The sequence below is a fragment of the Vanellus vanellus genome (assembly GCF_965231255.1).
Source record: "Vanellus vanellus genome assembly, chromosome: 6".
NCBI classification, from domain to species: Eukaryota; Metazoa; Chordata; class Aves; order Charadriiformes; family Charadriidae; genus Vanellus; species Vanellus vanellus.
The window spans coordinates 9,275,104-9,300,897 of NC_138911.1; the positions used below are offsets into that span (position 1 = coordinate 9,275,104).

The following is a 25,794-nucleotide window of genomic DNA, read 5'->3' on the forward strand; positions in this document are numbered from 1 at the left end:
TCTTGCCTTTTATTTCAGAAGACGGTTGCTTGAGGTTTCTAAGTGTAGGTAAAGACCTCTTTCCTTGGTACTTCACCAAAGCAGCTTTTTGTCTTTAGGTACTCGCAGTACCGTACCAAGACTTGGTAAGTCATTGACATACTTTTTGTAGACCGTAGTGAATTTTATCTTCAGATTCAAATTTCATTCCAAAAAAATACGCAGTTTCGGGGATTTTTCTGGATGTCTGCTGGGTTTTATGTCTTTCTCAGTTGCTTATTTTTAGTTATTTATGTTTTAAAAGAAATCTGTAATTTTGAATCATAGTACAAGCTCATTTGCTTAAGGGTACTTGCAATGTCAGAGCCAGAAAATAATAATAAAAAAAGTTTGTCACTGTCATCTAGTCTAGTTCTCAAATGACTAATGAAAATATTCTTATTTATCATTATGCTCTAATGGACTCTTTTCTTCATAAGGTTATGTTACTAGCCTCTAAGTCTCTCCTGTTTTGATTTTGATGTAGATCTGATGCTGTTCTTGTTTCCAGCTATTTATTCTCCAGAGGTTATTTCTGTATAAGGCTTCAAGTATTCCTGCATCTCGGCAATTGTTTGATAACGGGTAATTTTGCCGCCCATCTCCCAGCAGCATCATTAATGTATTTGTTGTTTATAGAGCCTTTCTAAGGCTGGTTGACAGCAGTTGTTCCTGGGTAACTCTAAACAAATTCATAGGTCTATCTTGGCAGTGGGATTACTGCCAAGGATTTCTTTAAGTATATCGCTCTGCTTGTGATAGTTTGTGCTACCCTATTAATGGGTAATATAACTTTTTAATCATGTCTAGTCAATAAAAAGTTGACTCTTGACTGCTGTCAATCTTAAAATGAAGATTTCACGAGGAAAACTTTCAGACAAACTGCCTTTGGGGAAATTCATGCTATACAAAAATCCCACCGAGCGGATGATAATGATCCTGCCTGATTTTAGCTATAATCTTTGGCCGATGTCAGTGGCCAAAAAGAACTACATAACTTCACGAACGTAGAAGAAAAATGCAAAGATTTCCCCCACGGATAGAAGCCCGTGTGTGTGTGTCGGGACTGTTCAGGTTAGAGGTAGCAAACTCGGGGCATTGCTGAAATGGAGCAGTAGTGGGCTGCTTTTGCTAACCGTGAAAAAAGCAATGTAGAAATCCCAGAAGACGTAGTGAACTTGACTCAAAAGGAAATATTAACTCTGATAGCGAAGGCACAGCAAGGCCAGTGTTGGAAGCCTTACTAAGAAGCCATGACGTAACGCAGGGCTGGCCTTCGAAAGTTTGTCCTGTCGATTTGTGGTATGACAACATAACCCCAAAATAGTTCCTGGGACTAAAATAAGGTAATGCACTGATTTGAGGATTTTTGGTTTTCCCATGGAAAAATCACGTCTGTTGGAAACAAAACAAGTGTGACTTCCCCATGTCTCCAGGGAAATCACAAATGCCTTTTTAGAAGAGATTTGTTAACTGAACTTCGGCTTTCGTCTTTTCAAAGAGCTGAAGTTCCCAATAAATACTCCCACTCTGTAGATCCTTATAACACGTTAGCCCTTAGGGCAGCGTTCAGGGTTCGGCCAGAGGTTATGTTACATGCAAAGTAGCCAGAATTCCCAAGGGCTTTCTTTTTGCAGCTTTTGTTGTTGGCATTTTGAATAAATTTTTAATTGGCATGTTTTGGTTTTGTGTTTTGGTGCAAGTCATTTGGAAGTTGGAACTAGAATATCTCCCTGACGTGGTGTGGTGCTTAGATGGATTATGGATATTATGTGGTATATACGTCACTTCTCAGTTTAGGACATATTTAGGAGTGCTTCATAATCCTTATTGGTATTGTATTAATGCATTTTTAATAGTTCAAATGAATGGACGGTTGTGGTTTTGAAATTACTACTCTTCTTTTTTAAAGTTGAGGAGATGTTTATTGCTCCTCACCCTTTGCCAGCAGAGTTTCTTGCAGAGTCTTGTGAAATTCCGTGTACTATTTTCTCTGTACGTTGAGAAGAGCGGGCAGCGAAGATCGATAGCTTACCTTTCTTTTTGCTCTTGGAGACCAAAATCGTTACACAACAACAGCTGAAGGCACTGAGCGGTCGGCGTGCGACAGCCCTGCTCCAGCGGTAGCACTTCTGTAAAGGAGGGGAAAGTTCCCTGTCTATTTGATCCTTGCTGCTTCTGTTAATATTGTCAACAAGCGTGCCTTTTCCTAACGTGAGGGTCTGTCTATATTAGGAACAGAACGAAGTTTTTAGCCATAAATAACGAGCTGCTCACAATTGTTAGTGTCCTGGGCCAGACTCAAAGGGTTTACTCGGATGAAAAGCTCCCATTATTATCCAATTATTATCTAGATCCCTTTATTATCTTTTTTCTTTAAACTGAACTACCTGGTTTTAACTTTTATTTGCTCTGACAGCAAAATTACGACGTTCTGCTTGATTAAAAAGAATTCCCAGTATAGTCTACTTACCCTGATTTCCTCCTCTTTAGTGCAGCTGTAGAGGGTCTGGCTTTTAGGATTAGATACCAGGCAAGAACTACTTTAAAAAAAGATACCAACATTTATGTAGTGGGGAGAATAAACGGGGGAAAAAAAACCCCCAATTCTGTGTTTTAATGTTTGAGTAGTGTGTGTTACATTTATGTATGTAATACTGCTTTTAAAGTTTTTGCGAAGTGGAGCTTGCAGAAATGCCGGGCTGCTTTGCTGTGGTCACATTCCTGTTGTAGCATGTTGTCAGGGTCTGATGGGACATCAATCTACATGTAATAGATACATAGTTAAGCAGTTTATTTTAGGATCTGAAACTCTTCTAAGAATAGGCAGGCTCTCCTTTCAACAGGAAAGGACAAATGAATTAAAATGGGAAACCAGAGAAGGAAAAGTAGGAAAAATCAGAGAGGCAAAAGTATCTAAGGAGAACAAAAAAGGGAAGAAAGAGCAGAGTGGTAGTGGTGGGGTTCCGGGCTGGGGTGAAACACGTGGAGGGACCGTTGCACATGGATTCTTTGAGCAGACTGCAGTGCGGTGGCAAGCAGGGGACGTGACGTAACTGGAAGGTTGAAGTCTTAGTCTTGCCTACCAAAATAGACTTGTGTAATTTTCCTCGCTAGCAGTCCATAGGTTTAATTCGTTGGGGAGGAAAAAAATAACCTTTTAAATTTTGTAATGTCATTTCTTAGTTTTGGCTGAACGTTGACAGGTGATGTTCCACATCGCCCCGAAGCTTAGGCTCTTCAGTATTTCCCCGTGGTTATATTAGTGGGATCGCTAAACTGTGGGTACGGATGTGACTTGTTCTGGTGGTGTCATATTTACACCAGGGATCTAATAATAGACATTTGTATGGGAAAAACTCAGCAGGTCAGCCAGTCACTTCACTTGCCAGTGCATCATAAATTACTACAGCAGCATACAAAACAAAATTAAGGTTGTTGAATGTTGGTGCGTACTGTACGTTGGGTGTATTTTTCTGCATTGTTGTATGGAAGCAACAGATCCAAATAAAAAATTGTGCCGGGCGTGTATCTGTTGGGTATGAATCTAGCGGTAGATTTCAAACATAGAAGTATTTAAAAAAAAATTAATTCACCAAAAAGTCTCTACTAGTGTAACCTTGAGAAAGCAGTTTTAATTTCGTGTGTGTTAACCCACCTGCCCCAGTTGCTGCTCTGTGTTTTCTGTCATAACTTTCTTGTCATGTTTCTATTAATTTTCTTTTCCATTTAGCAGCTGACATAGCTATTAAGTGATTAGATAATACTTTATATAGGGGAATATCTGAAGTGAAATGTATTTACTTAGTGAACAGGACACGAATCTCCTGTGTGGAGCTCTGGCATCAGTACGTGTCTTTTTGCTAGACGCTATTCTTTTTTTAGTTGTGTATGCTTTGAATATTTGAATTTTAAGAGATCAAATGTCACTGTTATTCCGATATGTTTCTTTTTAACTGTTATGTTCTCCTATGAGTCTTTAGCTTGTTTCTCTTTTTAAAATGAAACAACTTTAACAAGCCTACTGTCTCTTTATCCTGATGCCGTGCTTGATTCAGTGTTTGATTCTTGATTTGACAATATTTTTATAATCCAGTATCACTACATAAATTTTCTGTAATGAAAATACTGGCATTTTTCTAAAATTGCAAATTTCTTTTTTTTTTTCTTCTGACAAATATTTTTTTTGAAGGCGGGATGGTGTCGTGGGCAACAACCTTCAGTCAACAAGTCAGGATAGTAGACTGTGAAAACCTTATTCCAATAGTCTCTAGAACATCATTAGGAAGTTAAATAAGATAAACAGACTAGTTCCCATGAATACGGAATGATCTGGAGGTCTGAGAGGTGACTGGCATGACATTGCCCTGCCTGCTTAGGAGCAATGGTGTTTATTTTTGGTGAGCTTTCTATAATTCGAACAATGCAATTTTAAGTCCAAATTTATCGGTCTGAGTTGCAAAATTTCACCAGAATATCACTTCGCATCATCCAGATGGGCGGACACCAGCAGTAAAAAAAAAAAAAAAAAATCTTTTCACAGTGGACAAGGATGTCAGCAGATTTTCTTACCTTCTCAGGTATCTATATGGCGTGTTCATTCCCAGTGCAGTATGCCTACCTGAAGAGCTGTTGTGCAACAGAGGTATGCCAGGAAATTATTTTAGTTTCATGGTTTATCGAGCTCTGGCGGCTGAGCTGCAGACCTGCGGCAGGCAGGCGTGTGGTTGCCCTGTGTTGGAGGGCAAACTCTTTTGCAAGTGTTGCTGCAGAATGAAAGGAATTTTCCTTTGGTCGTATTTGTTTGTTGTTTTCTTTTTTTCTTTGTCTAGCTAGTTAATATAAAGTAACATGTTGTGATTCGCATGGTTCTTGACATAACAGCCATATCCGTGCGCTCTCTGGTATTTTACCTGAACAATGGCAAAGGGAGAAACCATTTAAATACAAACAGATAAGAGGGAGACTCATGCTAATCAGCCGTATCAGAAACTGATACCTCTTTCCATTCCCTGTGTCTGGTGGGAGTCCCGGGGTAGGGTTGTTACGGCAGGGTTGGGCTGCTTGCTTCTTTAGGACCGGCATGACTTTGTACCCTCCGTCCAGATGCAGCGGTGCCGTCATCGGGGCTGAAAGCACAAGAAGCCTTCACACAGAACTGACCTACAGGGTCCTGCTATCCTTGACGAGGATGCTACAAGCAAATACTGCCCCTGCTTGTTACTCTTTTGTAGAAACTCCCTACCTGTTCTTCAGCTGGTGCGTTTGGACACTGCAAGTCCATGCAGACCCTTGTAGAGCTAGAAGTTGATATTCCCACAAAATCAACGCTAACAAAGCAAAGGATGGGGAGAATTAAGATCTGGCATCTCTGATTTGTGAGGCCTTGAAATCTCCCACACTGTGCTGTTCTCATTTTTCTTTTACGCTTGTTCAGAGCTGGAAATCGTTGCTAGTGTTGGTTCTCTCCTCAGATGGAGGCCGGTTAGTGGTTTCCAGCTGCCCCACTGATGGTCTTCCACAGTTACCTGTGCTCGCCCTAACTTCTATCTCTATTCCAAGCAAGATAATTTCAAGATAGTTTGGTTTGGGTGTGGGTTTTTTTGTTGTTGTTTTTGTTTGTTTGGTTGGTTTTTTCCCCCCCAAAATAAGCTGCACAGTTCACCAGCTCAGCTTGGGTTTTTCTTCTGGCCCAAGATTTTGGATGTTTTCATTTTCTAGGTGTAGTTTCTTTTTTTCTCCCCATCCCTCCTTCCTCCCTGAAAAGAAAAGAAGAGAGGAAAGAACCCTCCCAAAAGTGGTTGTAGCATATAGGGAGGGACTTGAGGAGCAACACAATACACGATAGAGACCATCTCATTAAATTAGATGTGTAGGCTGTTATTGCAGCTCGGGAAGTTAGTATGACTGCCTGCAAAACTGCAGAAGAAAGGGTGTTTAGGTCTTTCTAGAAAGAGACATGGGAAAGACATCTGTGCGCGTGCGTATATACATACACGTGCCCCTGTAACAGCCTATAATCCCCTGTACTCTGGGGCAGGATTTGGGAGGCTGCACCCCCAACCGCGTACTCCGTAGGAAGGCAGGAGGTGAGGAAACTCACCTGGTTGAGAAGAGGGCAGTTACTTCTCACAGGTGACACTGGTGCCATCCGACCTGCGCACCTTATTCCCTGCCTTGAGGTTGTTGGTGGGAGCGGAGCGCGGCGTTTAGGCGGAGCACGCTCCCCGCTGCAGGGGAGGGCAGCGGCAACCCCGGCGCGACCGTCTCTTGCCACCGCTGGCTCTCAAGGATAAAGCACCGCAAGGTGGTTTCACAGTTAGGAGTAAAGCACGCAAGCGCGAGTACACGAAGGATATTGTCAAAATTCAGTTATCGGTAAGTAACGTAATTTGATGCTTTGAATATTGACGCTCTGCTATCCAAAATGTAAATAAAATGTATTAAATTGCCGACTTTATTTACCAATAAAGCGCCTGAAGAGTTTCTCCGTACCCATTTCCCTTCATTATATTGCTGCATCACTATCTACTTTGCTTAATTTCGATGTAATTCAAAAACTGCTTAGCATATCAAGTACATAAATAAATCACTTGGTAAGTTGCAGTCTTTCTAAGGAAAAACAAAATCATGAAAAGGCAGAAGCGTAAACATCTTCTGGTTTTAATAAAGTCAGCATCTCATTTCACTCGAGATAGTGAATAAGCGGAAAAGAATCTGTTGAAATCACTTCTTATTTTATTATTCTCAGCTGAAAAAAAATCACAAAGAAGGTGTATTAGGTTAAAATGTGTGATGGCCCTTTCACAACGAAATTATTTTTCAGTATCAGGAAGGAGTGCTAGGATAGCTTGTAATTTTGTTTTATTTGATGAAATTACCTCAGATTTATTTGTTATTTGTCCTGTTTGATTTCCTGTTGTCTGTTTTTTCTCCCCCTTCACTTGTGAGCCTTAAGTTCAAATTAACTCTTTCTGCAGTGATTGCTTCTTTTTGTAAGTAGTTACATATTTGGGCTACTCTCTATATAAGGTTTTTAAATTCTATCTCCTTCTGAGGGTCGGATCAGGGTTCGAAGTTAAACTGGCAGCTGTGTGTCAGTCTTGTACCTTCTATATAATGGTGGAAGGCTGTGATGTTAAGTAGGTCTTTTCTAGCCATTGAACGTTGGTTGCATAGTTCTGTGAAAAAGTTTTATTACGCCAAAATGAAGCTTTTTTTTCTACCAGGAAATGAGAATGCCTTTTGTGCAGCGCTGCGGACACCACCGCAGCAATACCGCGGCCTTAGAAGTTTAGAGGAGACGTGGTGACTCATTTCCTCCTGTCTTCACTATCGCTTGCCACGTGAGGGTCTGGTAGTGCACCAGACTCCTTCAAAAGAGGAGTGAAATTATGAATGAGGGGATAACTTCTCATATCTTCTTTGTTATCCCTGTGTTTTGTGATATATGGTGACATAGCCCTGAATTGCAAAGCGATATTTCTGATTCTTTCCTGCCACCTCAAAGACACAGATGCCTCTCTCCAGCTTAACTAATGTTTCCAGAGTCGGTCTCTGAGCACTTACGTTTTTGCTTTCAGTTTAAATCCTCTTACATTTTTGGAGTTTAAAAAAAAAACAAAAACAAAAACAAAACAAAAACCCCCAAACCCAACAAGTCAGAATTTGCTAGTTATGTACTTTCTAATGCCTAATCATAGCGGAGTTGAAAGAACACTGGAAAACGGTACAAGAGAAGCCAGGGTTGCGAATGTGAATCTATAATGCAGTTTTGCGTTACAGATTTCCCGCAACATCCTTTCAAAGGAAAGGGAGGAAAGCTCGTTGTCTGGCATAGTGTACCGTACTTGCATTTCAAAGACCAAATGTACGTTAACACACGACACTGCCAATCTGTATTCTAACGTCCCAACGGGCTTAAAAGCAAGAGGCAATTCAGCTATGAAAATGTTCTTAAGAAAAAGTCTCTCAAGTGACCATCTTACCTGTAACACGACTTTTTAAAAGACTTCTATAAATGCTGTTGTCATAATTCTTGTTCTAATGAAGTGGCATTACGGATAAAACATATTTTGACTATGAAGAAGACTGTAGAGACTTTTTAGTTTGGATCGAGGGATTTGCTTGAGTAGCTTTTATCTTTGTGCAACAACAGTGATTTTAATATGTAGGAAATGAGAGATGCGTATGGTTTGGGATCTGTGGTCTGTGTATTCTGGTATTTTGTCGCTGGAGAAAATTTACCGTAGCAGAAGGTTGCACCTCAGTGTCTTTTGATGCAAGTTTCTTCCAGCTCTACACAGCTGTTGGCTGTTTTTATCGTACATTGAGATGAAGCTCACTGTTTAATCTAGAGCCATTGTGGATATTTTTTCTGTTGATCCATTCTTAAATATTCTTCGTATTTTTACCTCAACAGTGGCCCATGATTCAAAGGCTAAGTGTATTCTGGCTGTGAAAAAGCCCCGCTTTTATATTTACGTCAGTCTTTAATCTCAAACGGAGTGGGGGACTCCTTGGTCTTCTGTGCTGAGGCAGAGCATTAGAACCACCCGGCTGCTTCTCTTCCATTATTTTATATGCAATTTGAGTAATGTTACTGATCTTTCTTTCCTGAAGCTTTATAGTTCTAACCGGGGTTTCTTCTTGTACCTAAGTCTCTTCAAGTCTTTAATTTGTATTGTCCTTCTCTGCGTCTGTTCTATTTGATGTATCCTTTTTCAGATGGGGGTGACCAAAACTGAACACAGAATTCAAAAGTGAACACACACTATTCAAGGTGAGGGAATATCACTAGTTTTATATAAGGCATAATAATTTTTGATGTCTTTGTCCTTTAAAAATAAGTACTGATACCCTGATTATTTTTGATCCCAATTGTAAGATGTTTTTCTTGAGTAATCTGTAAAGTTGTCTAGCTTTTTTTCCATTGGAAAGATGGTTAATTCATAACCTAGTAATTCTTATGGATGATTTAATTAGTGAATGAATAATGTGCATTAATTTTCACTGTGGTTTTCTATACACCATGTATGCTCTGCTGACTGTCATTGTGTTGATCTAATTGCATATTTGAAATTCCTCATGAGGTCCATCACAAATGCACTAGAGAACAACTGTTCTTTCTATCCTTCATCATCCAGATTTTGTCGTTACATGGTTCATTCCCATTGCATCTTTCAGACTATTGAAGTGGACTTGTCTGTTTTTTTTTTTGATTTGGATCCCTCTAGCCTAGAGTCTTTCCTGTGTTCTTGCAGATCTCTTAAAAAGGTTTGCAGTCCTCCACATTCATGATGAAGACTGGTAGTTGAAGAAAATTAATTGTATGTGAGAACACTTGTTAGAATGCTCATTACCATCTCATTGACTTCTTCACTGCATCTGATCTTTCTCTTCCACCTCCTTTCTTTAGAGGAAGAGTTGCACATCTCACAACCAATAGCTGGTTATTTCTTTCATAAAGTATACGTTTATGTTATGCTAGTAATGGTTGGGGGGGGGAAGTGTTATTCTCAAGTTTGTAATCCATTTTGACTGTAACTCTTGCAGTTGGGTTCATTTACATGAGTTCTTTTGATCCATAGGATGGCTTTGAACAAGTCCTTAATAAAAAAAGATAAACATCCTAACCTTTTGATGACTCCTTTGCATAAGTATCCATTATAATGATGACAGTGTATCCTGAGCAGATAAAGTATTGGGCATTGTTGCAATGAACAGTGGTAGTTAGGGGAAGTCATGTTTGGTTTACGTGAGAAGAGTATAGATTTTGTGTTGCATGCCCATGTTAGAAACGCTGTCTACGTTTGCATTCAGCTATATGAGTATACAGAAGCCAAACGGTATGGAGAGATAGTATTAAAATTCTTACTTGGTGCGTTTTAAATTGCAAAGTCAAAATGGCTTGAGAAGGCTCGCATGCCTGTTTGGAAGGAGCTTTACTGCAAACCCCGTAATGAGGAGGTAACACTGCTAAGGATATACCAGCATTCCCGATGTCCGGTAGGCAGTAGCATTTGGGGAGAGCAAGTACCTCCGTGTCCCTCGTATGGCTCTGTTACCTGCAGCTTCTGGCATGGAAATTGGTATAGGTGGAGGCTAAAGGTTTTGGTCTTGGAGAGAAATCACATGGATGTGTTGAGAGGAGTGGGAGACGTGAGGGGAGGAAGGCTATTTATGTACTCCTCTCATCTGCAGAGCGGCAACCTGGTGGTCAATAAATAAAACAATGGCATGTGGTAGGCAGTAGATACATCGACCCTTTCATACTGCCAGAAGAGTAATAGAAATAAACATTTCTCAGTCTTTAATCTCATTTCCTTGATATGTGAGGGGGTACATACAATTGTTACAGGACCTTCAATGGGAACATACTTGAGAAATTGTTTGTGTATTCAACGGAATTTTTCATAAAGTTAGCAGTTGCAGAAAGCTGCCGGTTTTATTATTTTATGCTGTTCTTCAGTTGTTATTACGTACATTAACTATTGGGTTTTAGCTTTTTCTTTTTTTTTTTTTTCTAAATTGGGTTTCTGACTGCGGACTTCTATGTAGGAATCATTTGAAATGGCGTGACTTCTTACGCTTTTTGTCATGACTTATTTTTTTAATATGGCTAATTCTTGCTCTTTATTCTTTGTTCCCCCAGTGTAAAGGTTGGAAGAATTTTTCTGTTACTGTGCTAGGGTTTCCATTTTATGTAGTTTTTGTTTGGTTGGTTTTTAACCCTCCCTCGAGGAGTTACTCCACTTTTCTTCAAATGCGCTTGTTTTGTTGCTTCATTCTAAGTTGGCTAACATGCTGAACCTAAATTATTTTATGAAATGTTCTGGTCTTTAAGCGAGTTAACAGAACAAATTGTGTGGTTTCTTTCCTCATAAGCTTGCAAAAACCTACAGAATAATATGTATATTCATGGTCTGTGATGTAACAAATAGAAACGTGGCTATCCAAACAAGCGGATGAAGCAAATATTCATTTGTGTTTTTCATCTTTTTAGATACTTCCAATTGAACAGTCTCCCTCAAGAGAGTTGAATTGTGCTGTGCTGTGTCAAGTGAGAAAGGAGGGTTTCAGATGTGTTAATCTAGGAGTAGTTGCTTAATAAAGTGAGTCTTTGCAGTGTAGAAATACTGCCTTTCAAATTCTAGATGAAGTTTTTCTGTTAATGTTTTTAATTAATGTTTAATTAACATTGATAAGAAATTAATGCTTTGTTAGCGTCGATAAGGAATTAACATGGATAAGACGGAAATAGGTGCTGTCTGTAAAATCTTGTGTTTAATTTCATTTAATTATATTCAACTAAGATTTGATATCCTTAAGAAGTTTAGAAAATTCTGGTGTTCTTGTTGATGCCTTGATATGGGAAAACGGATGCTATTTACTAAGTTGGGGACTGCATTAGCTTCTGGTGTATTGAGCATCTTGTCATCTGCAATAGAAAGTAAGCAGTAGTGTGTGCGTGGTGGTCTTTTGAGAGAGAGAAGTACTAAGTTACAGTCGTTTTTGAGTAATCTGATGTTAAAGTGGCTGTGCTGGGACATCTGGAGTTCCTACCACTTAATTTAATGTCTATGCTTGTAGTTAGGCTGTGTGTAAAAATATTTCTTACATGAAAATAGCTGTGGATCATCTTAAAAAAATAAAAATTGAAGAATGACTCCTTCCTCTTCAACCCTTTCCTCCCCGCTTCTCCAAATAGATTTTTAACTGGAAGTTTAAAAGAAGTAGAGAGGAAAAAGAAGGTTGTCTTGAGCATACCATTAATAAACTCTTAAAACAGTTTATAAAAATTATAAAACAAAATATTTGAGCTGCTTAAAACCCATCTAAACATAACCAAACCCAGTACAAATTGTTTTGTAACTGCCTGCTGTGGGAGAGTTGCCCCATTTTAGCGGCCAGCATGAGGCCGTGGTAGGAGGCATTGAGCCTGAAAACCAGGGAATTCGACATCTCTCTGGAGTAGCAGCTCGTCGTCTTCCTCACTTCAGGCTAACCTGAAAATGACGGTTCAGTGTGCTGTGGTGGGGTGCAGGTAGCCCTGTTTGGGAGCACATTTATTTCTTCTTCCTTTTTGGATGGTTGGTCAGGTGTTGGGAAGAGAGGAGCACCGGTCTTGCCTCTCCCTAAATACATCCCTTTGACTTGTCAGCACTTCTGTTGGTATTGCGGAACTGCTTGGGACCCATGAAAAGCTAACAGATTACTATATTGTGAAATACAGTAAACGTTCTTTTTTTGGGGTTGGGGTTTTTTTTTGGTCATCTTACTACCCTTATCCTTCTTTTATTTGCAATCCCATCCCTCAAAAGAGACAAGCGACAGACCAACCGACTGCGGCTATTTCTCTACGGTGCACATATTAACCGCTGAGTAAATGTATGAGGTTTTAAAGAGCTTATTTTAGCAGAAGCATTTGTTAAAGCCCCTATATCCATAGGCTGTGTGTATATATTCATTAACTATTCAGAGCTGTAACGTAATACAACAAAAGGAAGCGTATTTTAACAGAGATCTGTAAGAACCGTATGCAGGCTGGCACCCAGCCAGCGCCTGAAGGCAGACGTTTCTTACGGCTATTTCTAGTCTTGCGGCATCTAGATGTAATAAATTTATTTCTCGGATAACAAAGCTAGCTGATACTTACTGCAGTGTCATGATCCCACGTTACAAAAATACCTTAAGTTTGATCCCTAGAAGTTTATTGTAACCAAATCTCCGAAGGCAGTGGAAAACCGAGCCTCTCCGGTTTCACCGCCAGCGAGACAAGATTTATCCTTCATATAATCGCATCCGAAAGTTTGTGACAAGGATGGGAAGAACCGAAGTGCTGGCACGAACAGAAAGTGCGTAAATATTTAACAGAATATCCTGTCCTGTAGACTTTCCTATCTGTGGAAAGTCTCGGGTTTTCCCTGTAGCAGAAGCCCGGGTGGTTTCACTGGTCAGGGATGGGGCAGAGCTTCGGGAGTCCGTCCCCGGTGGTGAACGTGCGTCCTTGGAGTTTGGAGTGTGTCTACGTATAGATTCTGCCGACTGCTCCATGTGAAAAGGGATGGAGATGCTTCATCTCTTGGCCTACTGGATACTGCAAAATAGCTTCTCTGTCCCAATGTAGCACGAACGTCGGAATTTGTTCCCAATCCAGTACGTTTTGGTGAACTAAAGAATATTTTGATAAAGGTAAATGTCAGAGGAGAAGATAAAAGAGATGTGTAGGAGTTTACTGTGGTCAGAGATTCTGTTTTGCATGTGGCATGTCAACGTGATCCAGTGGGCTGTGCTGGAGTGTAAGGTTTTTAAGCTTTTGCGCAGGTGAGAAATGGTGATTTTCCCCACCAGCGCGTTACCTGCTCAGCGGAACGCCGCTGTTCCGCCCAGCTGCAATGGGAATTACCCTCTTAGTTTTAACCACCTTCCTACTGTTCTGTGACGTATTAATAACAGATTGTCTGTTTTAGAAGTCAATCACTTTATAGTGTGATGCTTTACGTCTCTGGGCCTCTTTCTGTACTATATATTTTGATTCTTTTTCCTTTTGTTAATACCCTGACTGAACTGGGTTTAAAAGGTTTAAAGAGAACAAATGCAATTAAAATGGATATCTGTGAAATACTTGAGTTTTGTTCCATGTGAACAGAAACATTAAAAGCCCCTTTAGCAGCTGTGTCAATACCAATTTTTCTGGTTCTTGAGTACAGAAATAAATTCAAATGCTGTTGGTTAAATAATTCACGTTTGTTTTAGGTGAAAAATGAGACCTCGTCTCTTTAGCGAGTGCAATGGTTTCATTTAAGTGATTTAAAAATTGATCACTTTGAACTGATTTGAGTGCATTAAGGGGTTTGCAGTTACGTAATTAAATTGATATTTTCAATAGCTTTAAGTGTACTGTCCAGTTGGGAAGTGTACTAGTGTATTTTCAGATAAAACTTTTTGTGTGTTGGTTTTTGAGATAAATGACTGTATTGAGTTTAGAAAGTGGTTGCAGGCATATTTCCATTGAGTGGACAAATCATTTGGGGGACATACTGGAGGAAAGGCAAAAATGTTGAATCACTGACATTCTGTTTTTCAGGCATATCAATAATTTTGATGTACGTAGCAAACTGATACTTGTAGGGGGGGAAAAAAAAAAACATCTCAGAGCTGCAAAATTTTACCATGAGTTATCTAGAGAAAGAAAAATGCAATTTCTGATGTTATGATTTTATTGAAATAATTAGCCTGTGTTTGCAAATAACAGACTTTGGAGGTTTTTTGTCATGTTGGATTGTTGAATTACTTTTTTTTCCTAAGGAAAAAATTCAGTAACCGTGTTTAATTTGCAGAGCACCAGAGATCATACTGGGATTGCCGTTTTGTGAAGCCATAGACATGTGGTCGTTAGGGTGTGTGATTGCAGAGCTGTTTCTTGGATGGCCACTGTACCCAGGAGCACTGGAATATGACCAGGTAGTAGAATAAATTTCACAAGCATATGCACACTTTCTGCAACTTAAGAATTTCAGATCAAATGAAATGTTGATAGCATCCCCTATTAAGTAGTATTTCTTCAAGTCTGTTCAATGCTTTTCATTTAGTCTTATTGATTGTCCTAGAAACATAAGTCCCGTTTCTAGACCAAACTGTATATTGTGCTGCTTTTCTGAACTACAATTTCTCATCTTTTTTTTTTTTTTTCTTTTTCTGTCTTGCAAAATAAATGTTATTATTGAAGCTGCTTTTTCTGATGGAATCCAAAGTTTGTGGCCACTCTCACTGCATTGTAATCTCTCTTTCACTTGCCGTGGACAGGGTTGACTCTGGAATGTCTGCTCAGATGTCAGGATTAGTTGCCTTCTGAATACTTCCTCATGCTTTCTGGAAATCCAGCATAGCTCAAAGATTTGAGAGCCAATGCTTCACGAGGAATGAGAATCAACTGTTGCACTAATACTGTGTGTATGCAATGGTAAAGCTTAAAGCCGTTGAAGCTGTGCCTTTGCTTTTTTGGAGTTTTCAACTACTGACGCCATTGGCATTAGTGAGCTGACTTAAAAACATGATTCTAGTGAAAGATGTAAAACATTTCCTATTTAAAACACTTGATAGAGAGGTCTTTAATTTTCCAGCATAATGTGGAAATTTGGAAGGAATGTAATCAGCATTCTGACTAGTCCCACCTGGCTTTGAACTTTGAAAGTGAAGAAATCTGAACATTCCTAGATGTAACAGCACTGGCTTTTACATCTTTGATTCAACATTCAGTTTAGGAGCAGTTCCTCCAGCATGTTGTTGAGCTTACTCAAATCCTGATCTTCATGTTCAGGCTTTTGGCTCCCTCTGCTTACAGATCAGACCTACTTTTCTAAAAATCCTTTTGTTAAAACCACTGTCGGAGGATGTATTGATTTTTGTGTTGATTTTGGTAATAGTTCATATTTCAGTTTCCTTCATTTACACAAAATTCAGTGTTTCATGGGTAGGAAGTAAGCTATGAGTGGAACATGATACATTTAGAAGACCTTTGTGTAGGGCATTGCTGTTAAAATGGAGAACGAAAGAGGAGACAACTAACGACCATATGATTCATTATGTTCTTTAAGGAAAAAGTGAAGGCATTTGTTCTTGGAAAGGATCTGCAATACTGTCTCAAAAATTTCCGAGAACTTATTTCTTATTTTGAAAGAAACTGCAGGAGAGAATCTGGACCTTCAAAAAAAGTGCCAAAATACGTAACTTCCAGAATTACTTTCACTTTTGACCCCATACTGCTGTTAAGTAGCTGTTAAAAGGGATGCTACTGTGGGTGAGGAAGGACCTGTAAGCTCAGTTCATGGTCTTCTGATGATGGTCTCACATATAGGCAGATAGTGCTTCTGGATGTGGAACGTGGCTTTGGACCACACCTTCAGTCACTTACGATGCAGCAGGAATTTGAATGGTGGAGAATACTGCCCGTGTCATGATTCTTTCTTCAAATTAACTTGTGATTTGTCACGATGGCAGCAGCCCAGACTGTTAACGCGTGCCAACGGGCTTACATAGCTGTGAGCCTCTGACTTTTGTACAGAGAGACGTAACAGTGTAAAGCTCAATCTCATGATTATGAGGATGGGTTTTTTTAGAATAATAGGGAGTCTCATTTGAAAAGACCCCCGCTGCACTGGAACCATCTAGTTGCGTACGAAACCTGGGCAGACGAAGGCAGTTTAGTACGGTGCGCAGAGCACCTCCCTTCATAGTGCTCGTTGGCTCATCTTTTCTTGGTTTTGGAGAGCCAGGTCCTTACGCCAGCATATTCCTGTCACTTGTTTCTTGCCGTTGTAGACCCAGGGCCAACATGGCTCGACCTCTAGATCCTGCTGGGCAGTGCAAGTAAACAGCATTGCCACCAATGACAGCCACCATCCAAGATGCTGTACTTCATGCAAAGGACTGCATGGGTTAGGGGTTAATCTTGATGCCCATAACATTTTCTGCTTGCTTTACAAGTGAATACTGAGTTTAAAAGACATTTAGTTAAAGGCAGACCTATCATTCAAGTTTGCTGGAAGCATGGCTTAATAACTCATCTAGCAACTTGTCTGATCTTCGCGTCAGAGAAGCCGTGGTGGCAGAGGAGCCGTAACCTCCTCTGCACCAGGGGGAATTGCCTTGCTTTAGTCAGCCTTGTCATTGTGCGCAAGCAGGTTTGCAAAACTTGCTTCAGAGAAGTCTGATTCGGGGTTTTCCTCGGTGTACACGACTACAGCAGTTGTAGGAGATGGCTCCCACTTAAATTCCTTCCCTCCTGCTATGTGGTGGGTGCCACCAAGTCGACAAACAGGCAAGGGCTTTGTGCTGCATTTCCCCCTGGCCCCCTGGCACGTGGCAACCACCACGCTAGCCCTTGAAAGGAAGCTCTCAGTTATTATAGCCGTTTGTGATTATATCCAGTAACAGCTGTACTCAGTGGAAAATACCCATGTCTTCTGAGCTTGAATATGCATTAAAAACAGGCACAGGTGCTTAACTGCTAAATTTTTGAATAAATGCATTGTCTCTCCCTGCACCCCCCCCTCCCACCCCCCCAATTCCTAAGACTTTATAGTGTGCTTAGAAAACAACTAAATGATCTAGAAAGTAGCTCTGGTCAGAGTGGGATTCTCTTTAGTCTCTGAGGTAGGGAGTTATGGAGGATACCAAATACCCAAAGTTGACAGCATTGTGTTTAGTTCCTCCCGCTTTGGTCTGTCACTTCCATTTCAGCAAAAGCCTCACGTGTACCTTTCCTCTCTACTGCCCATCAGTTTTTTTCTTCTCAAGTGCTTCTAGCTCTCAAGTCCTCTGTCTTCCATTAAACTCATCTTATCTCCCGCTTTCTGGTTTGGTGTATTTCACCACTCTCTCCTTTTGATTTTTTTTTTTTCCTTTCTTCCATTCTCTCTCTTATTCCCCAGCTGCTCCACCTTGTCCAAGGGCTGGACCACACCAGCAGCCCCTCTGCGGAGGTGTGCGGTGTGGGACCTGGCGCCCTTCAGCCCTCGGACCTTCAGCCCTGGCTGCTGGAATCCATAACGCCTCCATTCAGACATGCCCCAAGCTCAGTTTTATTGCCAATTATTCTTCCAATTCATCTTTCTTGAAGGCGGTCTTTTAATTTTTAAAGAAGTATTGCTTCTGGGATAGATCCCCCCCCTTGTACAGTGAGTTAACATTGGATGCACAGTAATTAAAAACACATCATAACATGTTGTTTCAACAGGTTTCTGTCGAAGCCTTGAATCTTAACTACTATAGGTAATACTTTGTGTCATCAACTATAGGAAAGGTAATGAGAAATGCGTAGTAAATTATCTTCTGAAATCATAGAATCATGGAATGGTTTAGGTTGGAAGGGACCTTGAAGCTCATCGAGTTCCACCCTCTCTGCCATGGGCAGGGACACCTCCCACCAGACCGGGTTGCTCAAAGCCCCATCCAGCCTGGCCTTGGACACCTCCAGGGATGGGGCAGCCCCAACTTCTCTGGGCAACCTGGGCCAGTGCCTCACCACCTTCGAAGTGAAAAATTTCTTCCTAATATCTAATGTAAATCTACCTTCTTTCAGTTCGAAGCCATTCCCCCTCATCCTATCACTACATGCCCTTGTAAAAAGTCCTTCCCCAAATAAAATAAATGCACGTTAATCATTTCAGTGGAAAAGAGCATCTGAGCGTTTCAGGCATAAAACTAGTCCATTCCCATCGCGTTCAATAGCAGATTTTTTGAGACAAGGCCAGTATCTTCTGCTGGATGCCTAGAGGTTGTGCGCGCACTCCCTTTCCAAGTGGAACATTGGCTTGAAACGTAGGTGTGTCAGACTGATTTTTATAGCATTGTATAATGAGCGTATGCCAAAAGAAGTGGTCAAACGGCCATACGCAAGCACTCTTACTGATTTTCCTGTTTGGAATGAAAATAGTACATTTAGGATTTGAAAGGTTTGAGGAGGTAGTGACAGCCGCTCTCCCCAGCCCCTCGTTTCTGTGACCGAACTTTAAAAGTTTGCTTATATAGGTCACTTCAGAGGCTTGTTTATGTATGGCTTTCTCGGACAGAGCGCGAGCGCAGTAGCGAGCGCTCAGCGTTAGCTTTCGCTGCTTTGTAGGATGTAGTTGTCGAACTACAGTGCTCTGAGGGTGGTTCATTTTGCCATTGTTTTCAATGAAACGACAAGTTTTTAACTGTGTGGATCACGTTCTGACAATCGGAGGTAAATTATTTCCCATGTTTTGTTGGTTTTTTTGTTGTTTTTTTTTTCTTCCGCAGATTCGTTACATTTCACAGACTCAAGGTTTGCCAGGAGAGCAGTTGTTAAGCATGGGAACGAAAACTGCAAGATTTTTCTGTAGAGAAACGGATGCACCATATTCTAGTTGGAGATTAAAGGTAAACAGTGGAATATAGTAGAAAACAGTGTATTATTTTATGAGCAGAGAAGCCAGAGAGGACAATATTCACTATGATACTGTTGGCTCCCTTCCACATCTCCTGTCATTTTTGGTTCAAAACTGGCTTCAGGACTGGCTTTTTCCTAGGAGAAAGGGGATTAAGAAACAATATGACTGTGTACAGCTTGTTTCCTTCGGATCTCATGCTAAAACAGTCTTTGTTGGCTGAAAGCTACAATACGATGAAAGCAGACAAAATTAAAAAAATGGGCTTGTATGGTCTGCACACCTTCCTTAACTCTAAGCAACGTCGTTGCACCGTGGCCGTAAGCAGAGCTTTAACTTTCTTTTTCTTTCTTTCTTCCTTTCTTTCTTTCTTCTTTCTTTCTTTCTTTTTTCTTTCTTTTTTCTTTCTCTTTCTTTCTTTCTTTCTTTCTCCTTCTCTTTTTCTTTCTTTATATTCTTTCTTCTATTCCTTTCTTTTTCTTTCTTCTTTTCTTTCTTTCCCTTTATTGCCTCCATCCTTCCTCTGTTTTGCTCTTTTTCTCTTTATTCCTATCTCTTTCTTTCTCTCCTTTGTTCCTTCATTTCCTTGTTCATTCCCTCGTTCCCTTATTCATTCATTGGTTCGTTCTTTCCTTCTTTCCTTTTTTTTTCCTTCTTCTCATATTTTCTCTCTTTCTCTCTTTCTTCTCTCTATCTCTCTTTCTCTCTGCAACTATGCAAATATTTATATAATTTTTTTAAATTGTACTGCTTCATGGCACTGCTTCACCAAATTACAGAGGACCGGGGGGAGTCAGGACTCATTTATGGTTGACATAAAACTTCTGCAGTAAGGAAGAGCTGACGAGCTCAAAGCACAAGTTGCCTAAGTGGGCAGTAACTCGGTAAATCCCTGGCGCGCGCTGGGCCGAGCGGCCGCGGCCGGTGCTGCCCGGCCGTAACGCTGCCGCCTCGGCTTATGTAAGGATTCTCCAGTTACACCATCCTGATTATTCCAGTTTTCTGGTTTTTCGGCCGGTTGGTCATTAGGTGATAGTTTACACCTGGCTTCTCCGTATCGGAGAACCAAAATGAGTTCTTGAGGCGAACAGCCCTCCCCGTTTTCAGAAGCTGTTCCCTTTCAGAGGTTCAGTGTCTCCCAGCAGACTAAATGCCGTTTTGGGGGAAGGAAGGAGTTGTGGTACGGACCACTGGTTATTACTTGCGGTTTTCGTCAAAGTTAATTTTGGAATCTTTTCTGTCATCTGTATGTTAAATTTTTTTTTTCCCCTGCAGTCCTGTCTTACCTCCTGCAACATGGACTCCTAAACCAAAACCTGCCTCCTGGCGCTGTCTGTGTTGAAGGAGGAAAATTGTAACAGAAAGTGATATTCCAGCTCATAAATCACTGATGGGCGATCACATTCATTCTCTGGGATTTAATTGTTAGTTTCCCACTTCGGTATTTAAAATACTTGCACCAACTGTTGTGTACGCAAAAGAATAAAAGTATAACAATAACAAAAGAAAAGAGAAAGCAAAGAAAAATTGAACAGAACCTGCCTGGTTTTTGGTTTATTTTTTTACAGTGATACCATGTTGCTCATCTTAGGAGTTAAAAGTCTGAGTTTGAGGAGGTGTGTAAAACACAAGGAGTAGAAAACCTGTGCTATGTAAAAATATAAGCACACGAGAAAGTTTCATTAAGCAACGTTGTGCTAGGCTTCCAGCACTCCCGATGTGATTTACAGATCACCTGTTGTAATCCAGTACTGTGATCACTCCGACATGACATTCAGTAGTTTTTGTATTTTGATTTAGAAAATGAAAGTAGTCAGCAAAACAGCAAATATCCAATTGAAATATTAATTATTGTTTTAAAAACCAGATTTATTAGGCCAATAAATATGTAAAGTTACTTTGTAGCTGTGTGTCCTTTACTGTCAACTTCTAAACTCAGCTTTTCTTTTTTTTTTTTTTTTTGAGACATTGGAAGAGCACGAGGCAGAGACAGGTATGAAGTCTAAAGAGGCCAGAAAGTATATTTTCAACAGTTTGGATGACATAGTGCATGTGAGTATTAGAGCATTCTTCTTTTGCAAAAGGAATGTGTGATTTTGAAACACTTCACTGCTTTGAAATAAACACCTTTTATAATATTATTTAGTGTATACCAGTCATATCCATTCTTCTCTGTATGTTTTGGTCTGAGGAAAATGTGTAGCTATGTCAGTCCGTAGGGCTTTTTATAAAGATCTTCCTTTGTCGTCGCTTGTGTTAAAAAAGGGTACTTGTCCTCGTGCTGGGGGGAACCCTTTAATTTTATGTATAATGTATACTTTCTCTTCTACCTGATCTGCCATTCTGGGTAAAAAAAAAAAAAAAAGCATATGCATCCTGCTATCTTAACTACATGTTTTCCAGTATAATTCTGCTATCTTAACAGTATAATTATCAATTCAATTTTTTTTTCTCTTTTAAAAAAACGTAATTGTTTCCACACTTTTCTTTAGCTTTGTAACTCTCTAGTTAACAACATTCTCTGCCATATCCTGAAAAGAGAATCAAATCTTTTTGCAAGATTGGCATTAATGCATGTTTGAAAGTCTTTTTGAAGGCTACCTCTGTAGTTTGAGTTAGACCATATAAAGATCTTTGTCCCAAATCTTACTTTTAAAATTCCAAGTACCAGCCTGGAATAAAGCCTTCAGGGTTTTTTTTAGCTGGGGAGGGTGCAAGGGGAGGAGTGTGTGCGCAGAAAAAAAGTCACCAATTCCAAGCCAACCGTGCTGGGATAAGCTGGCAAATTCACTGTGCCCCACGTGATAAAATCATTGAATATTAGGATTTTATAGCAGAAAGCCATAACAGAAAGAGTTAAAGCAATATGCATGTCTTCTGTCTGACTGTTTTGTTCAATGCCAGGTGAACATGGTGATGGATTTGGAAGGAAGTGACCTGTTGGCAGAGAAGGCAGATAGGAGGGAATTTGTCAGTCTGTTGAAGAAAATGTTGCTGATCGATGCCGATTTAAGAATCACTCCAGCTGAGACCCTGAACCATTCTTTTGTTACTATGAAGCACCTCCTCGATTTTCCTCATAGCAACCAGTATGTAACACGCAAAAATTATTTTTTTAAAATCTCCATTGTAGTGATTCATGTGTATAGTAGTATTCTTTCATCAGCTATCAGAGAGAAAAATCTTTTGTAACGTCTTAGAGAATTCTTTCAAGTGTTTGCAATATTAGACACGTCTACTTGGTCAAGAAAACTTTGAATAGCTATGGGTTTGTTTGGGTTCTTTTTCTGAAAAGTAATATTTAGAGCAATAGATCTCTAAGTTATCATTTATTTGCATGGTTGATAAAATTGCAACGCCGCAGAAACTTGGGCTTGATTTTTGGAAGTATGAAGAGCCTTAGTTCCTGTCACTCATTGAGAGCTAGGGTAGGCATTTCCTCTTGAGATGAAGGTCTCCGATAACTTCTTTTATGCGTTGGTTAATATGGAGTATATTTAAAGTTTTCTTGCGGTCCTGGAATTGTGCATTTCACTGTGGATCGCCTAAAGTGCAAGCATTTCACTGAAAGAAGGGGCTTTCCCATCCATTTAGTTAACTACCCTTCTGGCTTGTATGCAGTTGTTAGAAAATGGTGTTAGGTACAAGGAGCAGGAAAGAGCGGTATTTTTCTTGATTTTTAAAATATGCATTACAAAGGCTTGACATGAACGTTGTAATAGCAGTATTTCTTTTTTCTGCTTCTGTGTATGGTGCCATTCCGTGAAACTGGGAACGGTGGGCTTTGAACTATTCTTTTTTTTCTTGTTCTGGGGAATTGTTGTATACATTTAACTACATGAAATTCTAATTAAAGCAACTTACTTTCTGGTTTTGACAGAGTGAAGTCCTGTTTTCATATCATGGATGTTTGCAAATGCAGATCAAATTTGTACGACTCAAGTAATCGCAATAAAACATCACTTATGAGACCAGTTGCCTCAGGCAGTGCAGCTAATCTGACTGCGAGCTTTACCAAAATTGGTCCGGTAAGAAGTCAGGTAAAAGCATTTCTTTTTTAATTATGAATTCCTGTAACGCAGTTTCTCTAATTAATTTCAGAATTGAAAAAGTGCATCTAGTAAGTGACAAAATCTACTGTCTTCTACTCTCTTTTTTTACTAATGTTTTCTTAAACAAACAAACAAACAAACAAACCAACCATTTAGAATTCAGTACGTTTCAAAATTGTTGCCATAGTGAAGCAGTGCTGTATTATGGTGCCCTCCGGTGGCCAAACGGGATTGCTTCCTGTGAACCGTGTTGGAAATGTTAATTTTTGTAAGTTAGTTTGGTTGTTTAATGTAGAAGCAGGCGGGACAAGCGTGGGAGATGTTTAGATTCACAGTTCTAACGTTGCCTCTATTGCATCGGTTCCCATAGGCGCTAACTGCATCTGCCCATTCGGTTTTGCACCAAGGGATACCGCTGCAGGCAGGAACTGCGCAGTTTGGTTGCAGTGATGTTTTCCAACAGGCGTTGATTATATGCCCTCCAACTATTCAAGGTATGTTTAACTGTAATTGTTACAGGTCCCGAAATACGAGCGTTACTGTCTTATCTGCTAGCAGTATTTCAGTTCTCCGTTATATCCGCTTAAGCTGTGTATTTAAAAGAACTTCATTATGTCGTAAAAAATGAGCACGTGAGTCAGATAAATTGCACCTTTCTGAAGGAAACAGCAAATCAGCATCTGCAGAAAATCCAGAGCCCGTCTTCACCGTACCACGCACATACGTGTGTATACGTATGTCTCTCTCTCTCGTGGACAAAAGACAGGGACGCAACGTGGAAGCTGAAGCAAGAAAGGAGGGGTGTTCTGAAATAAAATTTGAGAGGAAACAAGAAAGTTGAGGGGAATATCAGTGTTGTGGGGTTTTTGGTGGCGTGGTTTCTTGGTTTCTTTTTTGGTGGTTGTGTGTGTTGGGATTTTTTTGTTTGTTGATTGGGTTGTGGTGATTTGTTTGGGTTTCTTTCTTTGTTTTGTTTTGTTGTGTGTTCCCACCCCCCAACTGCATCCCTAGGGATAAGGATAAGGAAACATAAAAGTTCTTGAGATAAATCTGGATAATAAAGTTGGTGTTCTTTATTGGACGTCCAAGTGAATATTTAAGAAAACATCCGGAAACTTGGGGCCTCGTTTAAGGATGTAGCTGCCCTGTGCAAACAGGGTCACGTTTACCGTCCTGTGGTTATAACGCTGGATAGAACTGCCGCAGCTTTCTGATGGCTGAAATCCACGTAACTAAGTCTTTGAGAACGCGGATTGCATCGTGCTGCGAGCAGGAAAGGGCAGCTTGGCTGAACTCTCCTGTATTACAAAGGATAAGATCGTTTGAAGCATGCAGTTTTGTAGTTATGGAAAGAAATAATTGGCTGAGGGCTCAATTATCAGAAACATCGGGAAGACTGCGAGGTGGAAATGCTAGCACACAACTGTTTCCGTAGTGTAGAAAATGACCAAATAAGGATGTGCCTGTCTAAAAGGACACACGGTAATGCAGCCGATCTCTCTTTCCCTAAACAAATGCATTTGCATCATGCAAATGTAGGTCCTGTTTTTTGGAGGAGTCTTTAAAACTTCAGTTAGGTCTCAAAACATACCAAGCACAACTTGTTTCTTTCTGTTTATAGTGGGCTGATCAGAGAGGATCAGTTTATGGAGAGGGAAAGGTAGCTTTTATTGTTTCCTTATTAACTTAGCTTGATTATAATCTTCGTCTCTAAAGATGCAATTTGTCTGTCTTGGTGATGTTCAGCTTTATGCGGAGATCAGATCTCAAAATGACAGAGTTTCTAGGAAGTAGGATTTTTTTTTTTTTTTTTTTTTAAGAATGACTTTCAGACTCCTCCTTAGATCTCCGTCCCCAGGTTGAAGTTACAGAAATCACATGAGGTTCACTCTGGGGAAAAAAAAAAAACCAAACCACTTTTAACCTAAACTTAGAACCCAGGAAGTCTTTATCTCTTTAGATAAAGACCGATACAGCAAACTTTTATCAGTAATGTTATTTGTGGCTGCTGCATCTATCTTGGGTTCCAGAAGCTTATGAAAGCTCTTGAGTATTCCCCGTGCAGAGTGTCAGAGGCCGTATGAGCTAAATGCATAGCTTCGTATGGATTTCCTTCTGAGCACTTAGTAGGGATAAGTCATTTCCTATTTAAATTGTATATAGGCTTTACACAACGACATATTCCATAATTTAAGACCCCTACTCTTTTGGTTATACCCAGAAGAATAAAGTGATTATAGGAAAGGAAACAGTACAGGCAAATAATTTATCTGTGATTTGTACGCTGTATTCTTAGTATGATGATAAATTTCCAAATGGAAGTTCTGCTACAGCTTAAATGAAGGCAATATATTGTTTTCATCACATAGGTGACAAGTCGAGTTGCTGGCACGGAGGGAAAGGGTTATTAATGGTGTCTGGCACTGCTTCAAGGTTTCCCTGCTTGGCTGCTCTGTCGAATATCTGAAGTGGTAAAGCTCGCTGCTTCTGGCAGAGTTAAGATGTTGCTGTTCTAGATGGCTGTATGGAAAAAATTAAGTCAACAGCGTTTCAAAATTAAAAGCTTTGGAGTACACAGTTATAACTTAGTGTTGTGTTACGACACGAGAGAATTACGTCAGGTGAAGATTTTCTTTCATCCTTTGTTGTAACGATTTTTTTAAAAAGCCCCACTTTTAATCTTTGGTTTAGTACCTCCAAACACCCATTGCTTAGTCTTTGACTAAAGTACAAGATGCAAAATGCAGTTAGAAGGTGAAATTAGTAAATTGCTTAGCCGGTGTTTTCTTCTAGCATAGCTGTTCTATTGC

At 40.0% G+C, this 25,794-nt stretch overlaps 1 protein-coding gene across 1 annotated transcript in view; it reads left to right on the forward strand.

The window, feature by feature from the left end:
- HIPK3 (homeodomain interacting protein kinase 3) overlaps positions 1-25,794 on the forward strand; it is a 57,199-nt gene that overhangs the window by 20,870 nt on the left and 10,535 nt on the right. The window contains exons 2-7 of the mRNA XM_082485863.1: positions 14,361-14,484; positions 18,805-18,924; positions 20,898-20,984; positions 21,837-22,021; positions 22,813-22,972; positions 23,355-23,478. Of these exons, the coding sequence (XP_082341989.1) occupies positions 14,361-14,484; positions 18,805-18,924; positions 20,898-20,984; positions 21,837-22,021; positions 22,813-22,972; positions 23,355-23,478 (800 nt within the window). The remainder of the gene's footprint in view (positions 1-14,360; positions 14,485-18,804; positions 18,925-20,897; positions 20,985-21,836; positions 22,022-22,812; positions 22,973-23,354; positions 23,479-25,794) is intronic.